Genomic DNA, 21630 nt, shown 5'->3' with positions numbered 1-21630 from the left:
GATTGGGTTGAGGCGAGGTGAAACTCCGGGCTCGACACCAGTGCAGACAAAACAATACTTCCTTCAAAGAGACATCATGTAAAAATTGAACTGAATTTAAAACTGAAAATACTTAACTGCTGTGTGATGCTCACTTGTCTGAGGCTGATCCTGATATGTGATTGTGTCTCATCTTTCGTACAAGTTCATCAATGTTCGGAGTCGGGCTCTGAGCTGAGGAAATCCTCAGGATTGAGTGAATGGCTCTTGTGTGATGTTTTGTTCAGCTTCATCAGAGAGAACAATTGTTCACAAATAAAAGGTCTGTGCTACGGAACACAGATCGTCCGAGCAGCTTGGATGCAGCAGCTGGCTTAGGGCGTCAGACACTCCGGACCAGTGCATCATGGTGCCACACAGAGACACCGACATGCACACACTCATCCCTACAGTCAATTTGGGAGCGGTTAATTAACCTGAAGCGCATTTTTTTGGAGGTGGGAGGAGAGAACATACGTAGACAAGGGGACAACATGAAAAGTCGAATCCGGAACCGCCTTGCCGTGCGTCGACAGCGCTACCCACTGCGCCACTGTGCCGCCTTGCCGATAAACATTGAAACCCAAAGCGGCCTTGCTGCGCTGCAGCGACTTCCACTACCGTTGCATTGTGGGGAATGTAGTTTTGGTGCATGCAAAACACCAGCGGGCCGATGTGGCCTGCGGGCCGGTTCTAGTAATACTGCAATTAAAAATCATCCGGTAAGCCATAAATAATTCGCCACGGGCCAGATCTCACCCGCGGGCCTTGACTTTGACATAAGTGTTAAAATGATTATAAATGCTGCACATTCGTACAACTGAAGTCTTAATTGATTCATTTAGAAATTAATTTATTAAAATAAAAAAGATTATCTTTACACCTGGTTTAATGTGTTAAAAACAGTTAATGAGAAAAATACAATGCTTAGCATTATAATTTCACAGCAGGAAACTTACATGTTTTCCCCATGTATGTGTGAGGTTTCTCCGGGTGTTGTAGGCTCTTCTCACAGTTCAAAATGTTCATACTCCATAAATAATTGACTGGGAGTCGGCTGTGGATGACAACGTGAATAGTCCATTCTGTTGATTCTTTTTATTTTCAGCTACAAGTGATGAAACTGCAGTCTGTCCAAAGTGTACACGCTTCTCACTGGACCGTATAGTTCAACTCATGGTTCTAGCTTCACAACTGTGTGGATAACCTGAAATTCGCTCTGCTTTGTACTGTCGTTTTCAACCTCTTTTGAATTATATTGTAACTGAAACTGTGGTCTGAATTAACAAAAAAATGTCCATGGTGTCATTTTGGTCGGTTATTAGAATCATTTCTCACTGTTTTAAAAACTGTTGCGGCTCTTTACCTTAAAGTAAGGAGATATTTTTCTGAGTGTGTTATTACTACTACGTACGCAGATTTCTGTTACAATAGTCATGTAGTTCTAGGTGCACATCTGTTTTATTAACACCAAAATACTTACAGTTCTGTAGGTAAAAAAGACACGCACATGCATACTGGTACAAAACATATAGATGGAGTGTTTTCCATTATGTCCACTAGATGGAGACATTGCCCTAAAATTTGATCAAAGAATGGAAACAGACCAACAATTCATTTGAACTGTTCAGTACACTTTGTGGTGTGATGTTCAGTGAGGTGAGTTGAAGAATGCATTAAACAAGACAATTGGTTTTTCGCAGAAGAATAGTGAGAAGCAGAGAAATTTGTTACTTTGCACCACTCATTTTAATAATTTATGAATCACTTTTAAACACAAGGAAGGAACAAAGAAAACAGACAATGTTGATTACTTGGAGTGTATTGCTGATAACTGCAAAATCTTGACACTAAACTAAAATTATACAACATTTCCTTATTGTACAACTTTAAGAAGAATATCTTTTGTGAACACGATGATTGTGGTTGTGTATAGTTGTCATTGTGCAAATAGATTCTTTTATAGAACAGGCACTATTTGTCAATACTGGCAGTCAACATATTCAGAAAGTACTAATGTGTTCTCTTTTATCATATATCTGGACTAAACAATCCTTAACACTTTTTCAAAAATGAAAACATGAATTACAGGCTATTGCAGATGTGCTAACAATTGTTGAACGTGGGCAGATAATCTGGCCATGGTTGGTTTAATTCATCTCAGGCATTCGAAACAACATGGGACATTTTTGAAAAGCCTGTAGTACTCCTCCTGAATCTGTAAGTACAATAAAAGAAGATGTAGGTGATAATATTAATATAATATAATATAATATAATATAATATAATATAATATAATATAATATAATATAATATAATATAATATAATATAATATAATATAATATAATACGATATAATATAATATATATGTGCGAGTGTGTCATATTTAATCCATGAAATTTTAGAACTCTAAATCACAACTGCACAATAATATTTTTTTCCCTGAAAACAATGCATCTGCAATTTGCAAATTTGCAAAGCGTTGCTTCTAGCAAAAAATAATAAAACTTTAAACTCATATTAATATTCAAATAAATAATAATATATAAATTCAAATATACATTCGACAAATAATACAGTTAAAAAAATATGCAATAATTTAAGATTCAGTCTTAACGTTTATCACACGTTTAACTACATTTATCACTCACTCACTCACTGACACACACACACACACACACACACACACACACACACACACACACACACACACACACACACACACACACACACACACACACACACACACACACACACACACACAAACACACATTTAATATATTATAGTATAAAGTAATATAATACAGTATAATATAATTTAAAATAATATAATAATTAATAACAACATTTTGAAATAACAATATAATAAATAATTTTAATAAACTCTTGGTATTAATTATTAAATAAAAGTATACTGTACATGTGTTTTGAATTGTATTCTGACACTCATTTGAATTGTCTTGATTGCTCACTATCCAGCTACAACTACATGATAAATCCTGTCAAAACCAGCACAAAAAATCAAAAGTTTCCTGACAAACATGTTACCTTTCTGGACAGGACACATAGGAAGATGAAGATGAACATCCCCTGGAAAGTGTTTGTTATGGTGAACAGATAGGCAGTGAGGGTCGTCTGATTGAGGATGTGAAGCACTCCAAAAGTCCAGGTTGCTCCCAGCACGAACAGCAGAGCCATGGCACCACGGGCACAAGACCTGGAGGCAACAACACTGGGGTTAATCGAGCATGGGTGAATGCAACAAACAACAACAAAGAAGCTATTGTAAATTGATTGTGCAAGAAAGTCCCGTGACTTCAAAAAAATCCACCAGATTAGGAATTAACAACTTGGTTTTTTTGTGTTCCTTTGGCCTTCCCAGCAGGATGCATATTATCCTACCTGATGTTTTCATAGTGGCTCATTTCCGGCTTTTTCACAGCAGTGTGTCGGTACACTTTGAAGATGATTACTCCAAAAGCCAAGAGATTAACCTTTAATGGAGACCAAGCAAAGTACACTATATATGAAACCAGTGAAATGAATATTTACCTCTGAAGCACTCCCTAGTTGATGATTTCATTGAATATAATTAATACTGCGATATTAAAAAGACATCAGAATACCAGAATGATCAAACATGCTGGCCCAATGAAACTCCATATGAAGTTGTTTTCTGTGCTCAGCCAACACCTGCAATAGAAATGTAACACATACCGTACGCATTATATAACATCTTTATTAGTTCATCAATAATTCCTCAAAGAAGAAATACTTATCAATTCATGTCAGCCTAATCCAGGAGAGTCTTAATTATAGGCTGCTACATAACTTTCTTATCACACGAGAGGAAACAAAATAGGCTAGAAAAACACCTCTGCTGCAGTAGTGAACAATCAGCTTTTCATTGACAGTCTTTTTAATTATATTTTGCATTAATAAACAACAGATTCATTTTTTATTTAGAGATTCCTATTTAAACTCTCTGTGGTTCCAAAAACTTTCCAGTATTCGGTTATTACCATTTTCTCTATGAACATCTTTAACTTCATGTCCCTGCAGGCCAAATTTAATCTTTGTCCTCTTGTACTCATAATTAGTGGAAATTGTTTATCTTCGAGTCAGAAAAGAGGTCCTTGTAAAACCTTTGTTTCCGAACTTCCCAGTCATAAAACAAGAAAGAAAAGGAAACATTTTCTTCTTACACTTTATCGGTGCCATAATACTTGGAGCCAAATGTTGCTGAGATCGCCACCACCACCGCTGGGCTTCCATAGCCGAAGATGTAAAAATTGCGATGCAGGAAGCCTTTGTTGTAGATGACGCCAACCACTATTAAGTACAGATGGATGCCCTCGATGCACATCCAGGCAAAAGCAGCAAGGAAGAAATAGTGCAGCAGCCCTGCAATAATAGAGCAGAAAAGCTGCCAAGGAACAGACAGATAGAAGAAAAGACAAAGACAGGGATTTTGTGAAGAAACAATGTTTTGCTTTTATTACACTCTTTGTACGTGCTTACACGTGATGTTTAGTCTGACTCTGAGTTGATGCAATTGTAAATTATTTAGTAGTTCAAATGCTACTCACCCTCTCTTATAACTCAAATGAGAAGGGTTTCTAACGAATTAAATAGGACAAAGAAGACAACACACACACACACGCATGCACACACACACACACACACACACACACACACGCACACACACACACACACACACGCACACACACGCAGGAAATTTCTTTGTTTCACCTTGTGCGTGTTCATGTTGATCCCCACCAGGAAGATGAACTCAGCCATGAATAGGCTGCAGCACAGATTCTTGTGGATGGTGGTTCTGGTGCTCTGGATCTCACTGAAGAACCAGAAAGTGAAGATGCACATGGACAGACAGATGAGGGAGATGATCATCCCCAGCTGGGTGATCCGAGTCAGGATGGTATAGTGGGCCACCAGCTGAGTGGTAAATGGAAAGGGAGGTGTTTCATTCACAGCTTATGGTATGGTGAAGTTTTAATTTGTTGTGCTCTCTGCTTGGAATCATTTGATATGACATGAAAAGAGTTTTGGGTTCCACAGTTGTATCAGGATGCATTACATTCACTTCTGATCTGCAGTATTTTAAGATCTTAAGAAAATAATTTTTTTTGTAATGACATTTCCACTGAACAGCAATATTTTTAACATAATCAGTATTTTAGTGTTTTTATGGGAAACAATGTAATTAAAATTTAGTTTGAGTTACAACATAATGTATAGCACTAGTTCTTATAAAGGTGATACTGATAGTGATCTCTCTTTCTCCTTAAATAAATATATACACATATACATACATACAATTCATACACACATACAAATATATGTATATATAAACATAGGTATATATAAATAAATACAGTAACAATTGTATGCACAAAATACATGTGTTTACTCTGTTACAGATTTTAATTTTTAATGTGTGCTCACTTACATTCCCTTGCCCAGATGACATCAGGATGGCAAAGTGTGTGAGGTGGTTGCAGGAGCAGGTAGTTGCATTGCTGTTGACGTGGATGGTTTTGCAGCCGTGAGTGGCCCAGTGGCCCTGCAGTCTGTCCAGCTCATACTCCCAAAAGGCACACTTTGTCACATCAGCTTTAGTGTCTATGGGCTTCAGGGAATAGAGAGGAATAAAGATGCTGTTAGCTGCTGATGCTATTTTTATTAGTTTTTGTACTGCATTGCTTTGTGGTACCGTACAACACACCCAGGGGGTTACAATAGATTGTATGTTCCAAAATAGCACTTAGAATTAAGGACTATCCATCAAGAGTAAAGAAAATGTGTTATTCTTACAATCATTTAAGTCCTTTTCATTTAATTACCTTTGAAATTCAGTCTTGTACTGATCGTTCCATTGACCTTTGATATATGTAATGCCACACTTCTTTATATAAAGTTCTAAATAATTATCACACGTGATTTTAGGTTGATAAAAAGAGACAAAGCTTAATAAAGTGAAGTCGTATGCTGCAGACAGAGTCCAGATGGAGGAAAGCTCAGTGGGTATTTAAGTTGGATTGTAAACTGTACTGAACTGTATCTATCTGCTTTATTTGAACTGCCTTATCTGCTGTCGCGTGTCACAGGGAGCTGTATGTATGTATGTATGTATGTATGTATGTATGTATGTATGTATGTATGTATCTATCTATCTATCTATCTATCTATCTATCTATCTATCTATCTATCTATCTATCTATCTATCTATCTATCTATCTATCTATCTATCTATCTATCTATCTATCTATCTATCTATGTAGAAGGAATATAGATATGTCACTACTTTTTATAAATGGAAGAAAATTAATAATTTGATCCCTTGAGACTTCATGTTCCTTTCAGATCTGTGTAGAGGGTTATAAAAATGTCTTAAAGATGTCATAAATATATCATAAAAACCCTGAGCAGGAACAAACAACAAAATTTAAAAAAAAGAGAGCGTGTCAAGGGACAACAAGTTTGCAAGCAGAAAAACACAAAAACAAAACCCAAATCAATGACTTTTGTTCTTTAAAGGCAATTTATAGAGAGTTTTCAATGCTCAACATAAATCAGCACCTCCATTGTTGGCTTTAAGCCTCAAGGGTCTAACAAAAATAATGATTTCACTTTCTAACACATTTTAATTATCTTAAAAGAAGATACCAGAACATTAACTTTTAGGGTTATTTCCCTCATTTTCACTTGCCTCCATCGTATATTCACCTTTACTCTTCCATTTCCCAATAACAGAGAGGTCATTGTGGTGAGACACAGCGACAGAACTTCATAAACTGTTACACAAAACACTGGCTGCTTCTCTCAATTGGGTTTGTCTGCATTTGGTCTTGTAGCTGTTTAAAATGCCTATTTAATGAATGAACTGATGAAAATTAAAGAAAGATTTCCCAGCTAAGACCTGGAGATGATTTTGAGGAAACGTCAATCAGCATCACTTGAAGGCAGCACTGAATTGGCACAAAAAAAGAAGTTAGACTCTGAATGGCTTTTACCTTGTTGTGTTGCAGAGTGAAGGTGACATGGTCAAGTTGGTAAAGGTCAGCAGGTTTGACTGCTGCTGCTACCACATGGGAGTTGACAGTGATTTCCTCAGTTCCTGCATACGTGGAGTAATCGGTGACGCCTGGGTCGTTGCTCGGCTTCAGGATGTCAGAGATGCTGTCATATCGCACAAACACCACCGACAGAGTTTCTGATGAAGACAATAAAGTTTTAATTAAACTCTGTCAGTAAATTTAAGTAACACTGCCTCTAAGTTCTTTTTGAAAAATTATAATTAAAATTAATTTTACAATTTACTTCTTTAACTAATGGTTCAGAAAAAAAATTCTAATGCCCTCCTCATTATTTGATCTGTTCCTGTTAGAAAAACGGAGTCAAAACAGGAATTATTGGAAGGGATTTTGAACCGGAGTTCATAAATGAAAATGTTTTTCATGACAGCACCAAAATAATTTGAAGCCTGCTGCTCATCTAGAGAGTCCTGCAGAGTTGGGACGGGTGACTTTCTGAAATCAGATTTCATTGGAGCAAATATTAACATATTTCCCCAAAGGCATCAATAGAAACAGTTTGGAGAGAGGATAATATGAATACTCACTTTATCTGTGGTGTACAACATACTATATGTAGCATATGGCAACATATGGCAAAACAGCATTCACTTAAGCTTGCAGATGGTCCCAACTTTAAAAGGCTAACAAGGCTATTTTACCATTTCTGTCCTCCTCGGGTTTCAATTTTGGAGTTAGATTTATGCGATCTTCCTCCATGGAAGCTGATAGTTTGGCTTTTGTGTGATGAGCATCAAAAGTGAAGAGTTTTAATTCTGTGTTTGGAAACAAAATCAAGGATTTGGAAGAAAGAAAATGACAATTAATACAAGCCTCACCTTCTTGCTCAAAGGAATGAACAGCAGGAGAGCCTAATATGATTTGAGTGTATGTGAGAGTGCTCTCTGTTAATAATTATCTCACCCATTTCACTGGCTTTGATTTGGAGCTCAGTTGGAGTTTTATATTTGTTGGCCAGTGTCAGAGCACTTTCTTCAACAGTGTGGAGCAGCTTGGTGATAGTATGCTCCCGATGCTCCTCTTTCATTCTGCTCCAAGCCACCAGCTCGTCCTTCTCCACCAAGTTGTTTACTGCTGTCACTAATTTCTGTTGAAAATAATTTTCATTGTACGAATAATAATGGCAATATAACACATGCCTGCACTCCAGTATATTTTAATAAGGCTTGATCACAACATTATGTTACTGTAGATGTGCTGTGCCTTTATCAATTCTCTGCACACAGCAACTGTAATTGATTGCAGCTTCAAAACAGATCTTTCTTCTTTTGAATGGAAGATGCCTGAGAAGAAGGAGCTGGATTGCGTGTGGTGCCAGTTCAAGGATTCACTACTGTTCAAGCAGAACCCCCAATGTAGAATGAGACACAAGAAGTGTAAACAAAGATTACTGTAAGTGTTGAGTTGATGACCGATGGTTTGACATTGTAATCCTTTTCTCTTGAAACCAGCGTCGATGTGGATCTATGCAAGGCCTCAACATATGCGATCACTTCCACCGAGGTGAGCTCACCGGACGTCAGCATCGCAATTTCCTTCAGTTGTGTCTGGGGCTCAGTGAGGTTGCTCATCTTGGACAGAAAAAGTAATGTTTCTGAAGTGTTTTCATATCTCATATTGTTCAGTTGTATATGTTACTGACAATTTTCTACACTTTATGATTTTTGTCGCCCTTTCTAAACATATATCAGTTTTAAGACATGCAGAAAAGACCAAGCCAGAGTTAAATATGCTATTCTTACTGAAACATGTACAGAAAAAAAAATCTAGTCCTGAAATGTACTGGAATTCATTTTAACAACCTCTGAGATACAAGATCTCAAAGTAGTCATTTAAAGAAAAAGAAAAATGAGAAACAAATTGCCTGCAGGCATTCTATGAGTCTAAGTTCAAAAGTGGTGACTTTGTTTGTCTGCAGTAGGTGCACATTGACTTTTCAGTCATAAACCACTGCCACTGTTACTGTTCTTGTCCTCAGGCAGTCCAAAACTGCAGGTTTGAACCCATTGGTGGTGCAAGTGGCAGCCAGACAGCAGTGGATGGTGTTGTCTGGCGGTTATTGAACTTGATTTTCTTAAGGGTGCTGACTGTATGTCAACACAACATCACACTGATTCATGTTAAGCTGTACTCCAGTACTTGCTGCTCCTATGAAACAAAGTCTGAGTAACACATTATTTGGAGACTTGTTTTTTCGTACTGATATTTGGCCTTTCTGATTAACATTAAAATGATCAGAGAAGAAATGGGTATATTCGGTACAAAATTCCACACATCAGCTGCCCCCTTGTGCTGTGTTACTCAGGTTTTACAATAAATGACATCAATCATGTGAAATTTATTCCCACCCAACAGAGGGCAGTGTCATCACATCTATTTTTACCTTATTTGTCTGAAATCCTTATGAGGGGTACTCACATATTCAAGTGTTTTGTTGACTGTCTGTGAGATGCAGTCGAAATTGTCATGGCAGTATTTTTTGGGGTGTTCTGGAAAACAGCAATTACCACAACATTCTCTTTGATTGTTAAATTTATTTGAATAACTTTACTGGGATAAAAGCGTGCTGCATTAGAGAAATTTGTGACTAACGTTGCTTAAAACATCAGAAAATTTAGATTGCACTTTTACTTGATGTGTTGCATAATAATATCCTCCCAAAACACACTGAACATGTTCTAGTTTAGGGATGCCCCTTCTGTGAAAGAGGGGAAAAAAGATGCATGTCCTTGTGTGCTGTGTGTGTGTGTGTGTGTGTGTGTGTGTGTGTGTGTGTGTGTGTGTGTGTGTGTGTGTGTGTGTGTGTGTGTGTGTGTGTGTGTGTGTGTGTGTGTGTGTGTGTGTGTGTGTGTGTGTGCTTCTACATACCGACCTTCACATCTTACACCACTATCTGGATGAAAGTGCTTAGAGCCTGAAATTGGGACGTAATCACGCTGACAGGTGCAATAGAAAGATCCATTCGTATTATGGCAGCGCGAGTTTGGTCCACAAAGCTGCCCCGACTTGCATTCATCAATATCTGAAAGATGCAAATAAAGAGTTCAGCTCTAATTAAAGATGATATGATTACTATGACACTCTTAGAATAACTGATTGCAAAATAAAGACAGACGTTAACAGACATTTCAACCTCAAAATGAATGAAAATGATACTGACGGTAAAGTGAGTTCATTAAAATAAAGAATGAGGCATATGCAATTGCACTCATTACATTTAGTGCACTGTGAAAGTGATTGTGAGAGTTAAAGTGCAATTCTTGACTGCATATTCACATTTAAATATTCATAAATCAACCTCAAACATCGGCTATGTGCTCCTGCACTGCTTCAAGTGGTGATTGACACCGAGCTGTGTCTGCAGGAATACATTATGTCATAGTTTAGATACAAGGTGCTGGATTTTACTGCCAGCGGAACAAAAGATCTCAGGTGGTTCCTCAAAAGAACAGATGGGATGGAAGCGAAAGGCCGAGGGAACAAATCACCTCTAGCGTCTTATTCTACTTCTACTTGGTACAGTTAACACACACATACGACCACACACACACACACACACACACACACACACACACACACACACACACACACACACACACACACACACACACACACACACACACACACACACACACACACACACACACACACACACACACACACAGTTCTGAACTCATCACAGTGGTGATAGCTGCTTTCAAACTCACTTGCGGTCATGATATCTTGCTCACAGCCATCTGAGGTCCTCACTAAATGTTAGGATCAACAAAGGCTAATATTTGTGTATTTGGGAACATAACTTTACCAAAACATTCAGTGCCATCGTTGGGCTGGAATTTGCTTTTTCCTGTCGACATGTATCCGGACACACATGTACAGTAGTAGCTGCCAGCTGTGTTGGTGCAGTTGCCCCTGTCTCCACAGATATTAGTCACATTATGGCATTCATTATCATCTGTAGGAAAAGAATTTTTTTTAAAAAGAGAGGATGAGGGGCTACATAAAAAATGCATTGGCTTAAAAGGACCCAAAACAAATAGATGACGAAGAAAATGAAACTATTTTACAGGTTTAACCATCTGCATAAATGTTACTATGATTTGCGACCAAACTACCAATTAGAATTACTTACTCAGACATGGTCCTCACTTTCCTATTGCCCTAGGGGACCATAGCTTAAGTACAACGACAAACCTGTGCAGAACCCAGCCATGTAGCCCTTGTGCCTCACCTTCACTAAATTACAACCTCATGTGAAGCAGTCTTTACAAAGCCTTAGGAGCCAGAAGACTGGGACTGAAATGGATTGTGTTGCTGCATTATCATTATTTACAGAAAGACAAATTTGGACAACCACTATTTGTAATACTTGCAGTAGGTAAGTAATTATATGTAATGTGAGTAAATACATAATGATATTAAAGTTTTTTAGAATCAGTGGTGATAGGTCTCTGATGAACATTTATTCTATGCTTTCAGTGCTCCTTTGCCTGGAAACTCTTTCCAGATGGCTAGAGTTTTAATAATGGTGTTGGCGGAGGTGTGTGATCTCAGAATGCCTTGGAGTTAAAAGTGTATCTCTCATTTGTCAAAAAGCTACAAGCCTTATAGCTGATTTGCATTTTCATCTGCAGTTGGTATGGATGTAACCTCTGAAATGGCCTCTTTTTTGACTCCTCAGCATTAGTATGGACCACTTGAGTTTAAAATATAGCTGCAGAAAATGATGACGTATACAACAATTGTGATGTCACGATAACAGGTCCTTTGTGGCATTTGATCAGTTTTCAAAAACAGAAACAAAAAAAACCATGATGATTAACCATGAATTTGGATCCTTTTTCTGACACAAGGGCATAACATCAAATATTTTTCTTCAGATTTGGAAAATGCCTCAATAAATCTGTGGATGTTGGGTTACACAGTTCCAGTTTTATATTCAAACACACTTGGCATATGTGGACCTATTAAGACTTTCCACAGTTGTTTTCTGTTACCTAAACATGATGTACACTTTGTTCTTCCTCTCCCCTGTACCTTTTGCACAAAAACTGTCCGGGAAGGGAAATCCTCTTCTCTGATGAGGACATAGCGGTATCCGAAGGGGAAATACCTCCATAACTCACGAGATCCTTGAACTGACCCATTGTTGAACAAAACCCACCCATTTTATTACTTTGATGTACAGTGCGCCCTCGCGCAGTAGTGTATTAAAGCTCGCGACCTCACCTCATTGCGGATTTTTGGTGGGCAGTCACGTGATACCGTACGCGTATTCTATTGGCTAACGGCATCCAGAAGTACGCTTGTTTAGGTCAGTCTCGGACTTATGTGAGACACAAAAGTGCCCAAAACAGTCGATAAGAGTGTGGGAATAGTTAATACAGATAGAAGGTGGTTTAATATCAGTATGGGGAGGGTCATAAACGTTTAAATTACCGTAAATAATAAGATAAATAGTTTGTCGCTCTATCACAGAATTCATTTATTACGTGTTGTTCCTGGAACGGATTAGCTGCAAAGAATGAGGGCGCACTGAATTAGCTTTACCTTCAGTTTTTTCTTGGTAATGTGAAAAAATGGATCAGTCAATGAATTAATTTTTTTTTGTTTTGTTTTTTCTTCCTGCAGCAAGAGATAATTCATGACACTTTTAAAATTTTTTTCAATGGAATTCATTTTCACGCTAAAAATTGTTGTTGTTGTTTTTAAAAAACTCATCATTGAATATTACAAGCTAAATGGATTCTACCCGTCAACCTTTTTTTTCTTTCCAGCTGTTGCAAAAGTGATGAAGGTAATGTCTGCTGTAATAACAAGTCCGAAAAAAAAAAACAAAGTCAATAAACTAAATAAATCAAAATCCCACTAACACTCAGATTAACTGTGCCTTTAAAAGAGACTTAAACTGCATTGAGATTGTGATCAGGTTTGGTCAGGAAACAAATACGGTTCCAGGAATTCAAAAAAGCTTAGAAACATAACAGGAGTAACAATGCAGCACCAGTTGCCATTAAAAACTCCTAATAAAGCTGGATTGTGTTGATAATATTTCACCTTTCAGTCTTTTTGCTTTGTTTACTTTTACATTTTGATGAAAAATAAAACTGTTTTCCTGAACAGGCACCCCATGACCTTTTAGCACAAAAATCACCTAAGAAATATACATGTAAGATATTTACACTGCAGTCAACATCACACTCTAAGAACTAGCCAGTATATTCTTGCTGAATAAGATGAGCAATACGAAGGAAAGTCCAGACAATGAAGTGTATTGAATCAACATCACATATACTCATTAAGTGGCTTTTTATATTTATAATCACCATTGCAAAATGTTGTTCCATCTCCGGTGTATCCATGGTTGCAGAAGCAGGCGTTCTTTGATCCATTCAGGGACTTGCATGTCGCAAGTTCGTGACAAGAATCACAAATGTCAGTTAGGCTGCATGGATCCATCAGACTGGAGAGCCATGCTGTGGAGACACAAAAACCAAACACAGTAGTGTTAAAACACTTAAAGATAAGTCATGTTCCCAACCAATGTATTGCCTCGTCCTCAAGAAGATGACTCACTGAATGTATAAAAAATATGTATATAATTTTGATGATATCTATGATCTAATATCAGTCTCCAATGAGGCCCCATTGCACAAACAAACTCTACGCAGGTTATATGACCCCATAAATCCAAGTACATCTACAAACTGCTACCTGTGAGGGATCAAGCTATAGAATACATTTGCTCACATACCTGTCAAAAGTACAAGTTTCATTGGCGACTTGAACAAAGACTCCATGCTTGTGCTGGTCTGGATTTTACTTTTAGCACAGTCTGCGGTGGGCTGGATGTTGACGTCCATTTCCTTGCATCACTTTTCCTGTTTCCCTAAACGTGGCCTTTCCTGTCTTGATCTTTAATCTGCTTCAACAACATGCAGCCTTCACACTTCCTTCACCCGCCACTTCAACACAAAGCACCCAGCACACTTTTTCATTTGGTTCCACTGTACACCTAATAGGAAAAACCACATTCACAGCACTTTCATGTTGTATAGACACTGATTTATATCACCATTTTAGAAGTCTCCATGCCATTGTTTTCATTTGAATATAGGTGCTAAGCTACGTAAACACGGGTCAAAACGACAACGCCCTCCCTTCCGCGAATGACTATACACAAATTCCAATACTGTGTGTCTTCCAGAGGCCATCTCTCTGTTCATCACATTGACAGATATGAATACCTTTGATTCCTCTAAGCTTTGATACCTGAAACAAGTTGATACAAGCCCTTGAAGTTCAGTTCATATCAGTTATGTAGAGGTCCTTCAGTTTGTAAACACATTCTTCCTTTGTTGGGTAAGTCGCACTTTCTTCAAGAAAAAGAAATCGGTTCACTGATGCAAGTCAACCTCAGTTATAAACTGTGTTACCTTTAAAATTGTTGAAGTATCATGCCTGATGCTATCACTGATGACTAACTCACTACATATTTACACAGTGCCTTTAATGGAGTAACAAAATGGCCACATAGAGACTGTAAGATCCAATTTGCTGTAGATGCGGACTGCATTTGAAAGAATAAAATTGTCTTATCACTTCCTTGAATATACATGGATGTATGACCTCATTTTGGTGGGACATGAGCACTAGTTGCTGGTTGAACTTTTAGTCTAACAAAGCCATAGGAAACAGCTTTCCCAATGTCAAGTTAGTTTTAAGAATTCCGTAATTCTGCAAAGCCTAAAAACTATCCACTGCAAGTGCAGATGTCCACAAAACAAGAATATCAGATTTGTTATATTGTAGACTCTAATTGGCAGTGGCAGTTTGGTGAATTTAAATGTGAAAAGGTAACACCTAAAAACAAAAAACAAAACAAAAAACAAAACAAAAAATCAAGTACACATTAAGGTGTTACCGAGGTCTCTTTACTTTTGAAATGGCTTTTTACATTTTTGGCAGACACATTCATTGATGAATAGTTGAACTTGGAAGATAACTTCTTTGTTAAGGGGATCACGATCTGTGGAGGACGTTTGAATGCCTCAGGCAAGGCGTTAAGTTTATTGCTGAGGAAAACAGCTGCTTTGAATAACACCATTAGAATTTCGCTGCATACTGTCCTGGGAAAGTGCTTCATGAAAACCACATCTGAATGTCTCGCTCTGACACTCTCTTAATAGTAAGGAAGGAAGCGATGTTGTCTTGAACAAACCTGGACTGATTGCACCCTTCCTCCTCCGCTTTTTTGAATCAGGAAATCTCTTACTTAGAGAAAAATTTGTAAAGCTCTCACAGGAGCTTGCTCACTCCACAATGACATTGTAAAAAGACACCTAAGAGAAAAGATCTCTGCAACTGTGTGGAAGCAGTCTTGTGTAAATGTTTCCTCTTTTCCTTTCCTCTTTCATGGATATGGAAATTTTTACTCTGCGGTTGCAGAAATTTGCGTGGGTTTCTCTCTCTCACACTGTGGGTGCGTATCACCAGAGGGAGAGTGTTGCTTATGCTATTTAGGCAATATTGACATTTGCAGAAAGTATAATACAGAGTATGTTTTGGCATTTCTTAAAGGTGACCTTATGCTGAAGTTTGATGCTAGGACTGAAAGCTGGCTCACAGATGGCAGCAACTGTCTCATGAACTTGGATCTGAATATTTCAGTACACAGGGTTAAGAGATAAAGCACACTGTCTGCTCAGGTTCACACATACCAGCTGCTGTGCGAGTGGGAAACCTGTGACATTTACATTACGCTTTTGGTGATAGTACTTTGCAAACATTCTGCTCTTCAGTCAGAGGAACGATGCATCTTCAAACAAAAATACTCAAATACCTTTCAATACCTTTACTCAAGCAAAAGGCAGCAACTTCGATTTTGGGTGAAAATGACATTTTGTCATTCTTGTTTGTCAGCATTTGGTCATGGAACGATAAGAGGATCAAGAATATCCTCTTACAAAGCCAACAAAACAGGTTATCACAATTTCAGAAGTTATTCTACAAGCTATTTAGCTGACCAGTAGAGAGGAATCCTTAAAAGCAATTTCTTTCAGCTTTCGTGCTTTCACCCCTACCTTTTGAGTTCACAAACTCTGTCTGACAGGTTATAAGTGTGTTTATAACAGCAGAATTCATGTAATAGAGAAATGTATACTTGACCAAACTGTGTTTTCAGAACAGTTTACACTCTGATCTTCTACAAGAAACTTTAATTTAATTTCTGTTATTATTTTTATCATTTAAAAAAAACTCCATGAACACTCTGATTTTGTTATGAAAATTCTGGAAGGGCTAGATAGACAGATCTGGCTATCCAGCCATCCATCTGAACTGCTTTATCTGCTGTCGCGGGGAGCTGGAGCCTATTTATTTATCTATCTATCTATCTATCTATCTATCTATCTATCTATCTATCTATCTATCTATCTATCTATCTATCTATCTATCTATCTATCTATCTATCTATCTATCTATCTATCTATCTATCTATCTATCTATCTATCTATCTATCTATCTATCTATCTATCTATCTATCTATCTATCTATCTATCTATCTATCTATCTATCTATTTGTCCATCTGTCCATCAATCCATATGTCTATCTAGAAGACTGAGAAGAGGGCAATAATCATCAGTTGGTGGAAGTAGCTCACCTTTAAAAGTGTTACTCTATTTTATCATTAACCCTTGATTAAAAGTTGACTAAGAGTTACTTTACTGACAGTCATTCTACTAGAAGCAGTAATCATTCAGTGAAGTCAAATATAAGCTACAAGGTTTCCAAAATCACACATTTCCATGCATCACTTTGGAGCTGTCAAGGCTGCTGAAGTGACTATTTCCTGTTTCTATATTTCTAGAGTCAAAGAGGAGTCTCTAAGGTTTTGACACGTAATTTTGAAATAATAATCATTTATCATATTGTATCATATCATATCACGTCATATCACACGTCTTTCCAGTGAACATGGAATCTTTAGTCAAATGTGTACTGTATGAATGAAGATACATAATAAAATCCTACAATTGATATCTATTAAAATGTTAAAGAGTTCCTCAAAAAAAGGCCTCATGTTCTTTGAAATATTTTAACTTAAATTTGAAAGGGTTACATTCAAGTTGGTTAACAATTCTGCAAGTACATTTGAATGTGGGGCAGCACGTTGGCGGTGGGCAGCGGTCGCTGCACAGTAAGGCGGTGCTGTGTTCGTGTCGGTATGGAAAATGGATGTAATCAGTAATAGTCATTGTACTCACTGCATACAGTTTCTCTCAGTTGTGATTTGCATTGATTACTGTATATCCATAATAATCATATCAAGGACATAATAAACAGGCAGCCAACGTCTATGAGATTGCCTTCAAAAGTAAGATTATGTTTAGAATGGCACAAATCATGAATCAGGACCCTCATGTGTGTTGATACTAGTTGTTACAGAGCCCCCTGGATGTCACCCATCAAATAACACTATGGCGTATCATATTAGGCCAGTGAAAGGTTAAGAGTTTTTTCAAGTGCAAAACGTGCTATGTCACTGCCTGGCCTTCTGAATAAACGTGCATGAAAACATTTCTCTTATTGTTTGGTGTGACATCATCCTGACTAAATGAGAGGAGACAGATAGTAAAGTACTAAGTATTTTGCCCTAGTAAAAGTGTTAGAGTTCTTTGAATTGGATTGAAATCAATAATTCTTAGTACTTAAAATAACGCCATTTTCTATTTTCTTTTGCTTTAAAAAATAGCATTAAAATTCCAAACAGAGGATGCAAAGAGAGATTAATTGGTTAGTGGAGTATGTTAAAATTAATGTGCAAAAGTAGCCTGGCCAGAAGGCTTTGTTTTAAAAGGTTTGGGGTAAAATGGTCTTTCTCAGTATCTCCTGTTTTCTATTTTTAGCTGCAGGAACCAATTATATCTGTAAGCATGCTAAAATGTACATTAATGTCACCAAACAAATCTGTGTAATCACAGCACAGCAGCACAAAGTGTATGCAATGCATCTCATGTCATTTCATTGCTTTCATGTAAATGAATTCAGTTGGTGTTGCAGAAAATATGTTTTCCCCCCATTTGCTTCAGGTAATATTAATAGTCTAATTTCCACATGACATATCACCATACACTAAAATAATGATGAAGGCAGAACAACACTAATATCCATTTTAAATTACGCTTTTATTTTTTGCCATGGTAACTAGTCAACATTCATTTTACCCTGCTGGGGTAAAATGGATGTTGACTGCAATATGGCCACCTCTCCCTGAGAAAACTACAAAACTGAAAGTGATTATTACCTGTTAACTTTAAGGCCGTTGGACTCAATGGTGCTCCTTGTACAGAAGTAGCAGCCCACATTCCGGCAGTCAATATATATATAATGTTATATCCTAGGGATAAGCGAGTACACCACTATATATATATATATATATATATATATATATATATATATATATATATATATATATATATATATATATATATATATATATATATATATATATATATATATATGTGTGTGTGTGTGTGTGTGTGTGTGTGTGTGTGTGTGTGTGTGTGTGTGTGTGTGTGTATGTATATGTATGTGTATATATATACAAAGTATATATACTGTATATACTGTATATATTGTATATACCCTGTACTGTAGTTTTATATTCTAGTTTCTTCAAAGTAGCTACCCTTTCCTCTGATTACTATTTTGTATACTCTTGCTATTATTTTGATCATTTTCAGGAGGTTGTCACCTGAAATGGTTTTCCAACAGTCTTGAGAAAGTTCCTAGAGGTGTTTTGCACTTGTTGGTCCCTTTGCCTCTCACTTTGTGGTCTAGCTCACCCCAAACTGTCTCGACTGGGTTCAGGTCCGGTGACTGTGGAGGCCAGGTCATCTGCCGCCGCACTCCATCACTCTCCTTCTTGCCTGGAGACCTCCAGGCTCCTTACAGAGCCTGGAGGTGTCTACGTATTGTTTTTTTTTTTGTGTGTTTGTTTTTTTCAGAAAATGTTAACCCAAGTTTTCTTCATATAATTATAGAGGTAGTATTTCATTTAATTTTCTTCTTCTTCTTCGGACAAAAACACACAGAGTGCTATTTAAGAATGTAACTTTTTCTAAAAAATTTTTATGGTTAATGTAAGCATATTTTATCACAGCATTAAAAGTAGAATAAAAGGTAAGCTGCTCAAGAATGAGCTATATATGACTTCACCATTGGCTAATATTGGATAAATCACATAAAGTTTCAGGAAAAAAAATGTTTCACATCTATATCACTATAGATTCCTTTTTTATGTCAATTCTGCATGTGGACTTCAATTTGGAAGAGGAGCACTTCCTCCAAAGTTCGAGAGCAATTTACAAATAAATTTCCTTCACACTTGACTGCTTCATTAAAGAACTTGCCCTGACTCAGATTGAACACAGTCCAGTGATCCTATCCATATTTTTGACTTCTTTATAAGACATTGTTTTCCATTTTGCCAAACACGAAGAGCAAAATTTCCATGTTCTCAGGTGCAACAAGTGTTACTGATTGGGTCTTTTTTTCCCTGCCACCAACCTCTTGTTAGGATGCAGACATTTCAAGGATGAGGGGGACAAAGCTTTAAACTGCTACTCTCAACAAATGTACCGATTCAAATGATCACAATTTCCTTTACAAGAAGGTTTTCAGCTACATTTAAGTGTGAATTGAATCAATGTTTTTGTTCAGCAATTTCTACATCTACTTTCCTCTTTCATATTTTTATAGCTTTGGTTTATTTGTAATATGTAATTGCTTCATGTAGTCAATACTACAAATAACAAATAGTAATTGTCTTAATAATTTATTTATTTACAATAAATAATTTAAAATAATATCAGAATTTAGAATAATCATTTTGTTTTAACATATACTATGTTGTTCCATGATAATACATGTGTGTATAGATGCCAAGAGACACACGGTACAAAAAAAAACTATCTCATATTATCTCATATGCTGGTTATTCACACTTCAAAAATACTACACATTATGATACTAAAAGGTGCAGTGATACATTCTGGCATGATGTGTTCTAACCTTTTGTGCGATTGATTTATGTGAAGCAAAAGGTGAAGCCATTAGTTTCTGGTATGATATCCCTCTGTGGGACTGATTCTGAATTTATAAAACTTCTAGAAGCTCTGATAATTTAATTTTGACTGCCCTTTTATAGGTTAGGTCACCTGCAGCGCTTCCTGCAAATTGAATAAAGAACAGTAATAGAAAACAGGATGTCAGGTGGGCTCCCTGCTTATAAAATCATTAACAACAGTGTGTCTTTTCTCATAAAGGAGCCCATTTATTCTGTGGAGGAAATGTTATGAAAGTGTAGGGAGCAACTCAATTTATTTTTCATTAGGAATTAACTCTAGAGAATCACTGAGAGGGTTAATAGCAGCACATGTACATGTAGTGTGAGCTAATATGTTTGAGAAAAGCCTATTCAAAAGACTGATGTACAGGTTGTTTTTTTTTTTAAATAATGCTCCAACCTTTTGTGCATTTTTCAGTTCCCATGTACAGTATATTCTCAATGATACCCTGTATCAAATGTGTTATTAAAAATATTTACTTTTCACATAGGAATATAATTAGGTGTGAATTCAGAAATAGTTTCTTTTGAATTCTATATATTGTTCATTGTTGCAAATCGGAAGGTCAAAAGACAACAACAGAATGTACCCCCTGCATTGGTCTCATGCTGGTGGTTTTGTTTAGGTCATACTGGAATAATGCAGCAGTGAGGTCAAATTCTCCGCATCTCTAACAGACTTCCACAGAGCTCTTGGTGCTCCCAGCATGACTCAGACCACAGACCGCAGGAGGTAGAAAACCCTGCCTAATCCCTTCAGTGCTTTTACAAATATCTATATTTCCTTGCTGAGCAGACCTGAAGATTACTGCTGCAGTCCATGTATCTATGAACAATGAGTTATTATTGTGCTCTCATGGAGGTTTGTCATCGACAGAGCAATCTATTAAGGGCTCAAGCAGCTTTCTTATACGGATGTTGTAAATACAGTACTATAAACATTACAGGAGATGCATAGTCCAGACTTGCTTGTTCTTGCTTTTGCTTTAGAACAAAATATCAAACATTTTCCAAACACCGTGACCAACATTTTCACTTTAGTTTGGAGTTCAAGACTTTTAAAATTAAATATTTAAACAAAGCTATTTACGTTTTTAGAGGTGGGAGGAAGCTGGAAAACCCAGAGAGAACCCAGGGGAGAACATACAAAGCCCACACAGAAAGGAACTGAACCCAAAGACTTCTTCTTGTGAGACAACAGCACTACCCACTGCGCCACCATGCTGCCGGTTTCCATCAGCTATCTCATAATTAATGTAGTTTATTTATTTATTATTTTTGGTTTGATATTTTCGTTATAAGGGACACACCTGTGGTCTTTTTTTAATGGTCATAGTTCTATACTGCCCACAAAACAACAGAATGC

The 21630-nt window shown here is 37.0% G+C and overlaps 1 protein-coding gene across 2 annotated transcripts; it reads right to left on the bottom strand.

Annotated features, from left to right (window-relative positions):
- Positions 1 to 1575: 1575 nt before the first annotated feature.
- Positions 1576 to 13992, bottom strand: adgrl4 (adhesion G protein-coupled receptor L4). 2 transcript variants are annotated; one of them, XM_068319777.1, is made up of 16 exons: positions 13889 to 13992; positions 13461 to 13610; positions 10940 to 11089; positions 10007 to 10156; positions 9553 to 9623; positions 8526 to 8705; positions 8038 to 8221; positions 7776 to 7889; positions 7054 to 7253; positions 5490 to 5669; positions 4772 to 4975; positions 4225 to 4445; positions 3646 to 3712; positions 3422 to 3513; positions 3068 to 3236; positions 1576 to 2236 (listed from the first exon to the last, which is right to left on the bottom strand). In XM_068319777.1, exons 1-16 carry the CDS (start codon positions 13932 to 13934, stop codon positions 2174 to 2176), a joined length of 2241 nt encoding a protein of 746 aa, XP_068175878.1. In that variant the 5' UTR covers positions 13935 to 13992; the 3' UTR covers positions 1576 to 2173. The 2 variants fall into 2 exon arrangements, 1 of the variants encoding a protein (XP_068175878.1); XR_011036749.1 differs by lacking the exons at positions 1576 to 2236; positions 3646 to 3712 and having other exon boundaries at positions 3100 to 3236.
- Between the last annotated feature and the right edge of the window lie 7638 nt (positions 13993 to 21630).

The sequence above is a fragment of the Antennarius striatus genome, chromosome 7, assembly GCF_040054535.1.
Source record: "Antennarius striatus isolate MH-2024 chromosome 7, ASM4005453v1, whole genome shotgun sequence".
Lineage (NCBI taxonomy): Eukaryota > Metazoa > Chordata > Actinopteri > Lophiiformes > Antennariidae > Antennarius > Antennarius striatus.
Note: the sequence above shows the minus strand (reverse complement) of the source record. Positions and strands in the feature narration are given on the sequence as shown.

Coding starts and splice junctions, on each gene's coding strand:
- adgrl4 (XM_068319777.1), bottom strand. CDS start 13,934: ATGGAGTCTTTGTTCAAGTCGCCAATGAAACTTGTACTTTTGACAG. Junction 5,670..7,053: donor TCACTCTGCAACACAACAAG/GTAAAAGCCATT, acceptor TATTCCCTGAAG/CCCATAGACACTAAAGCTGA. Junction 3,514..3,645: donor CAGCATGTTTGATCATTCTG/GTATTCTGATGT, acceptor TCTCCATTAAAG/GTTAATCTCTTGGCTTTTGG.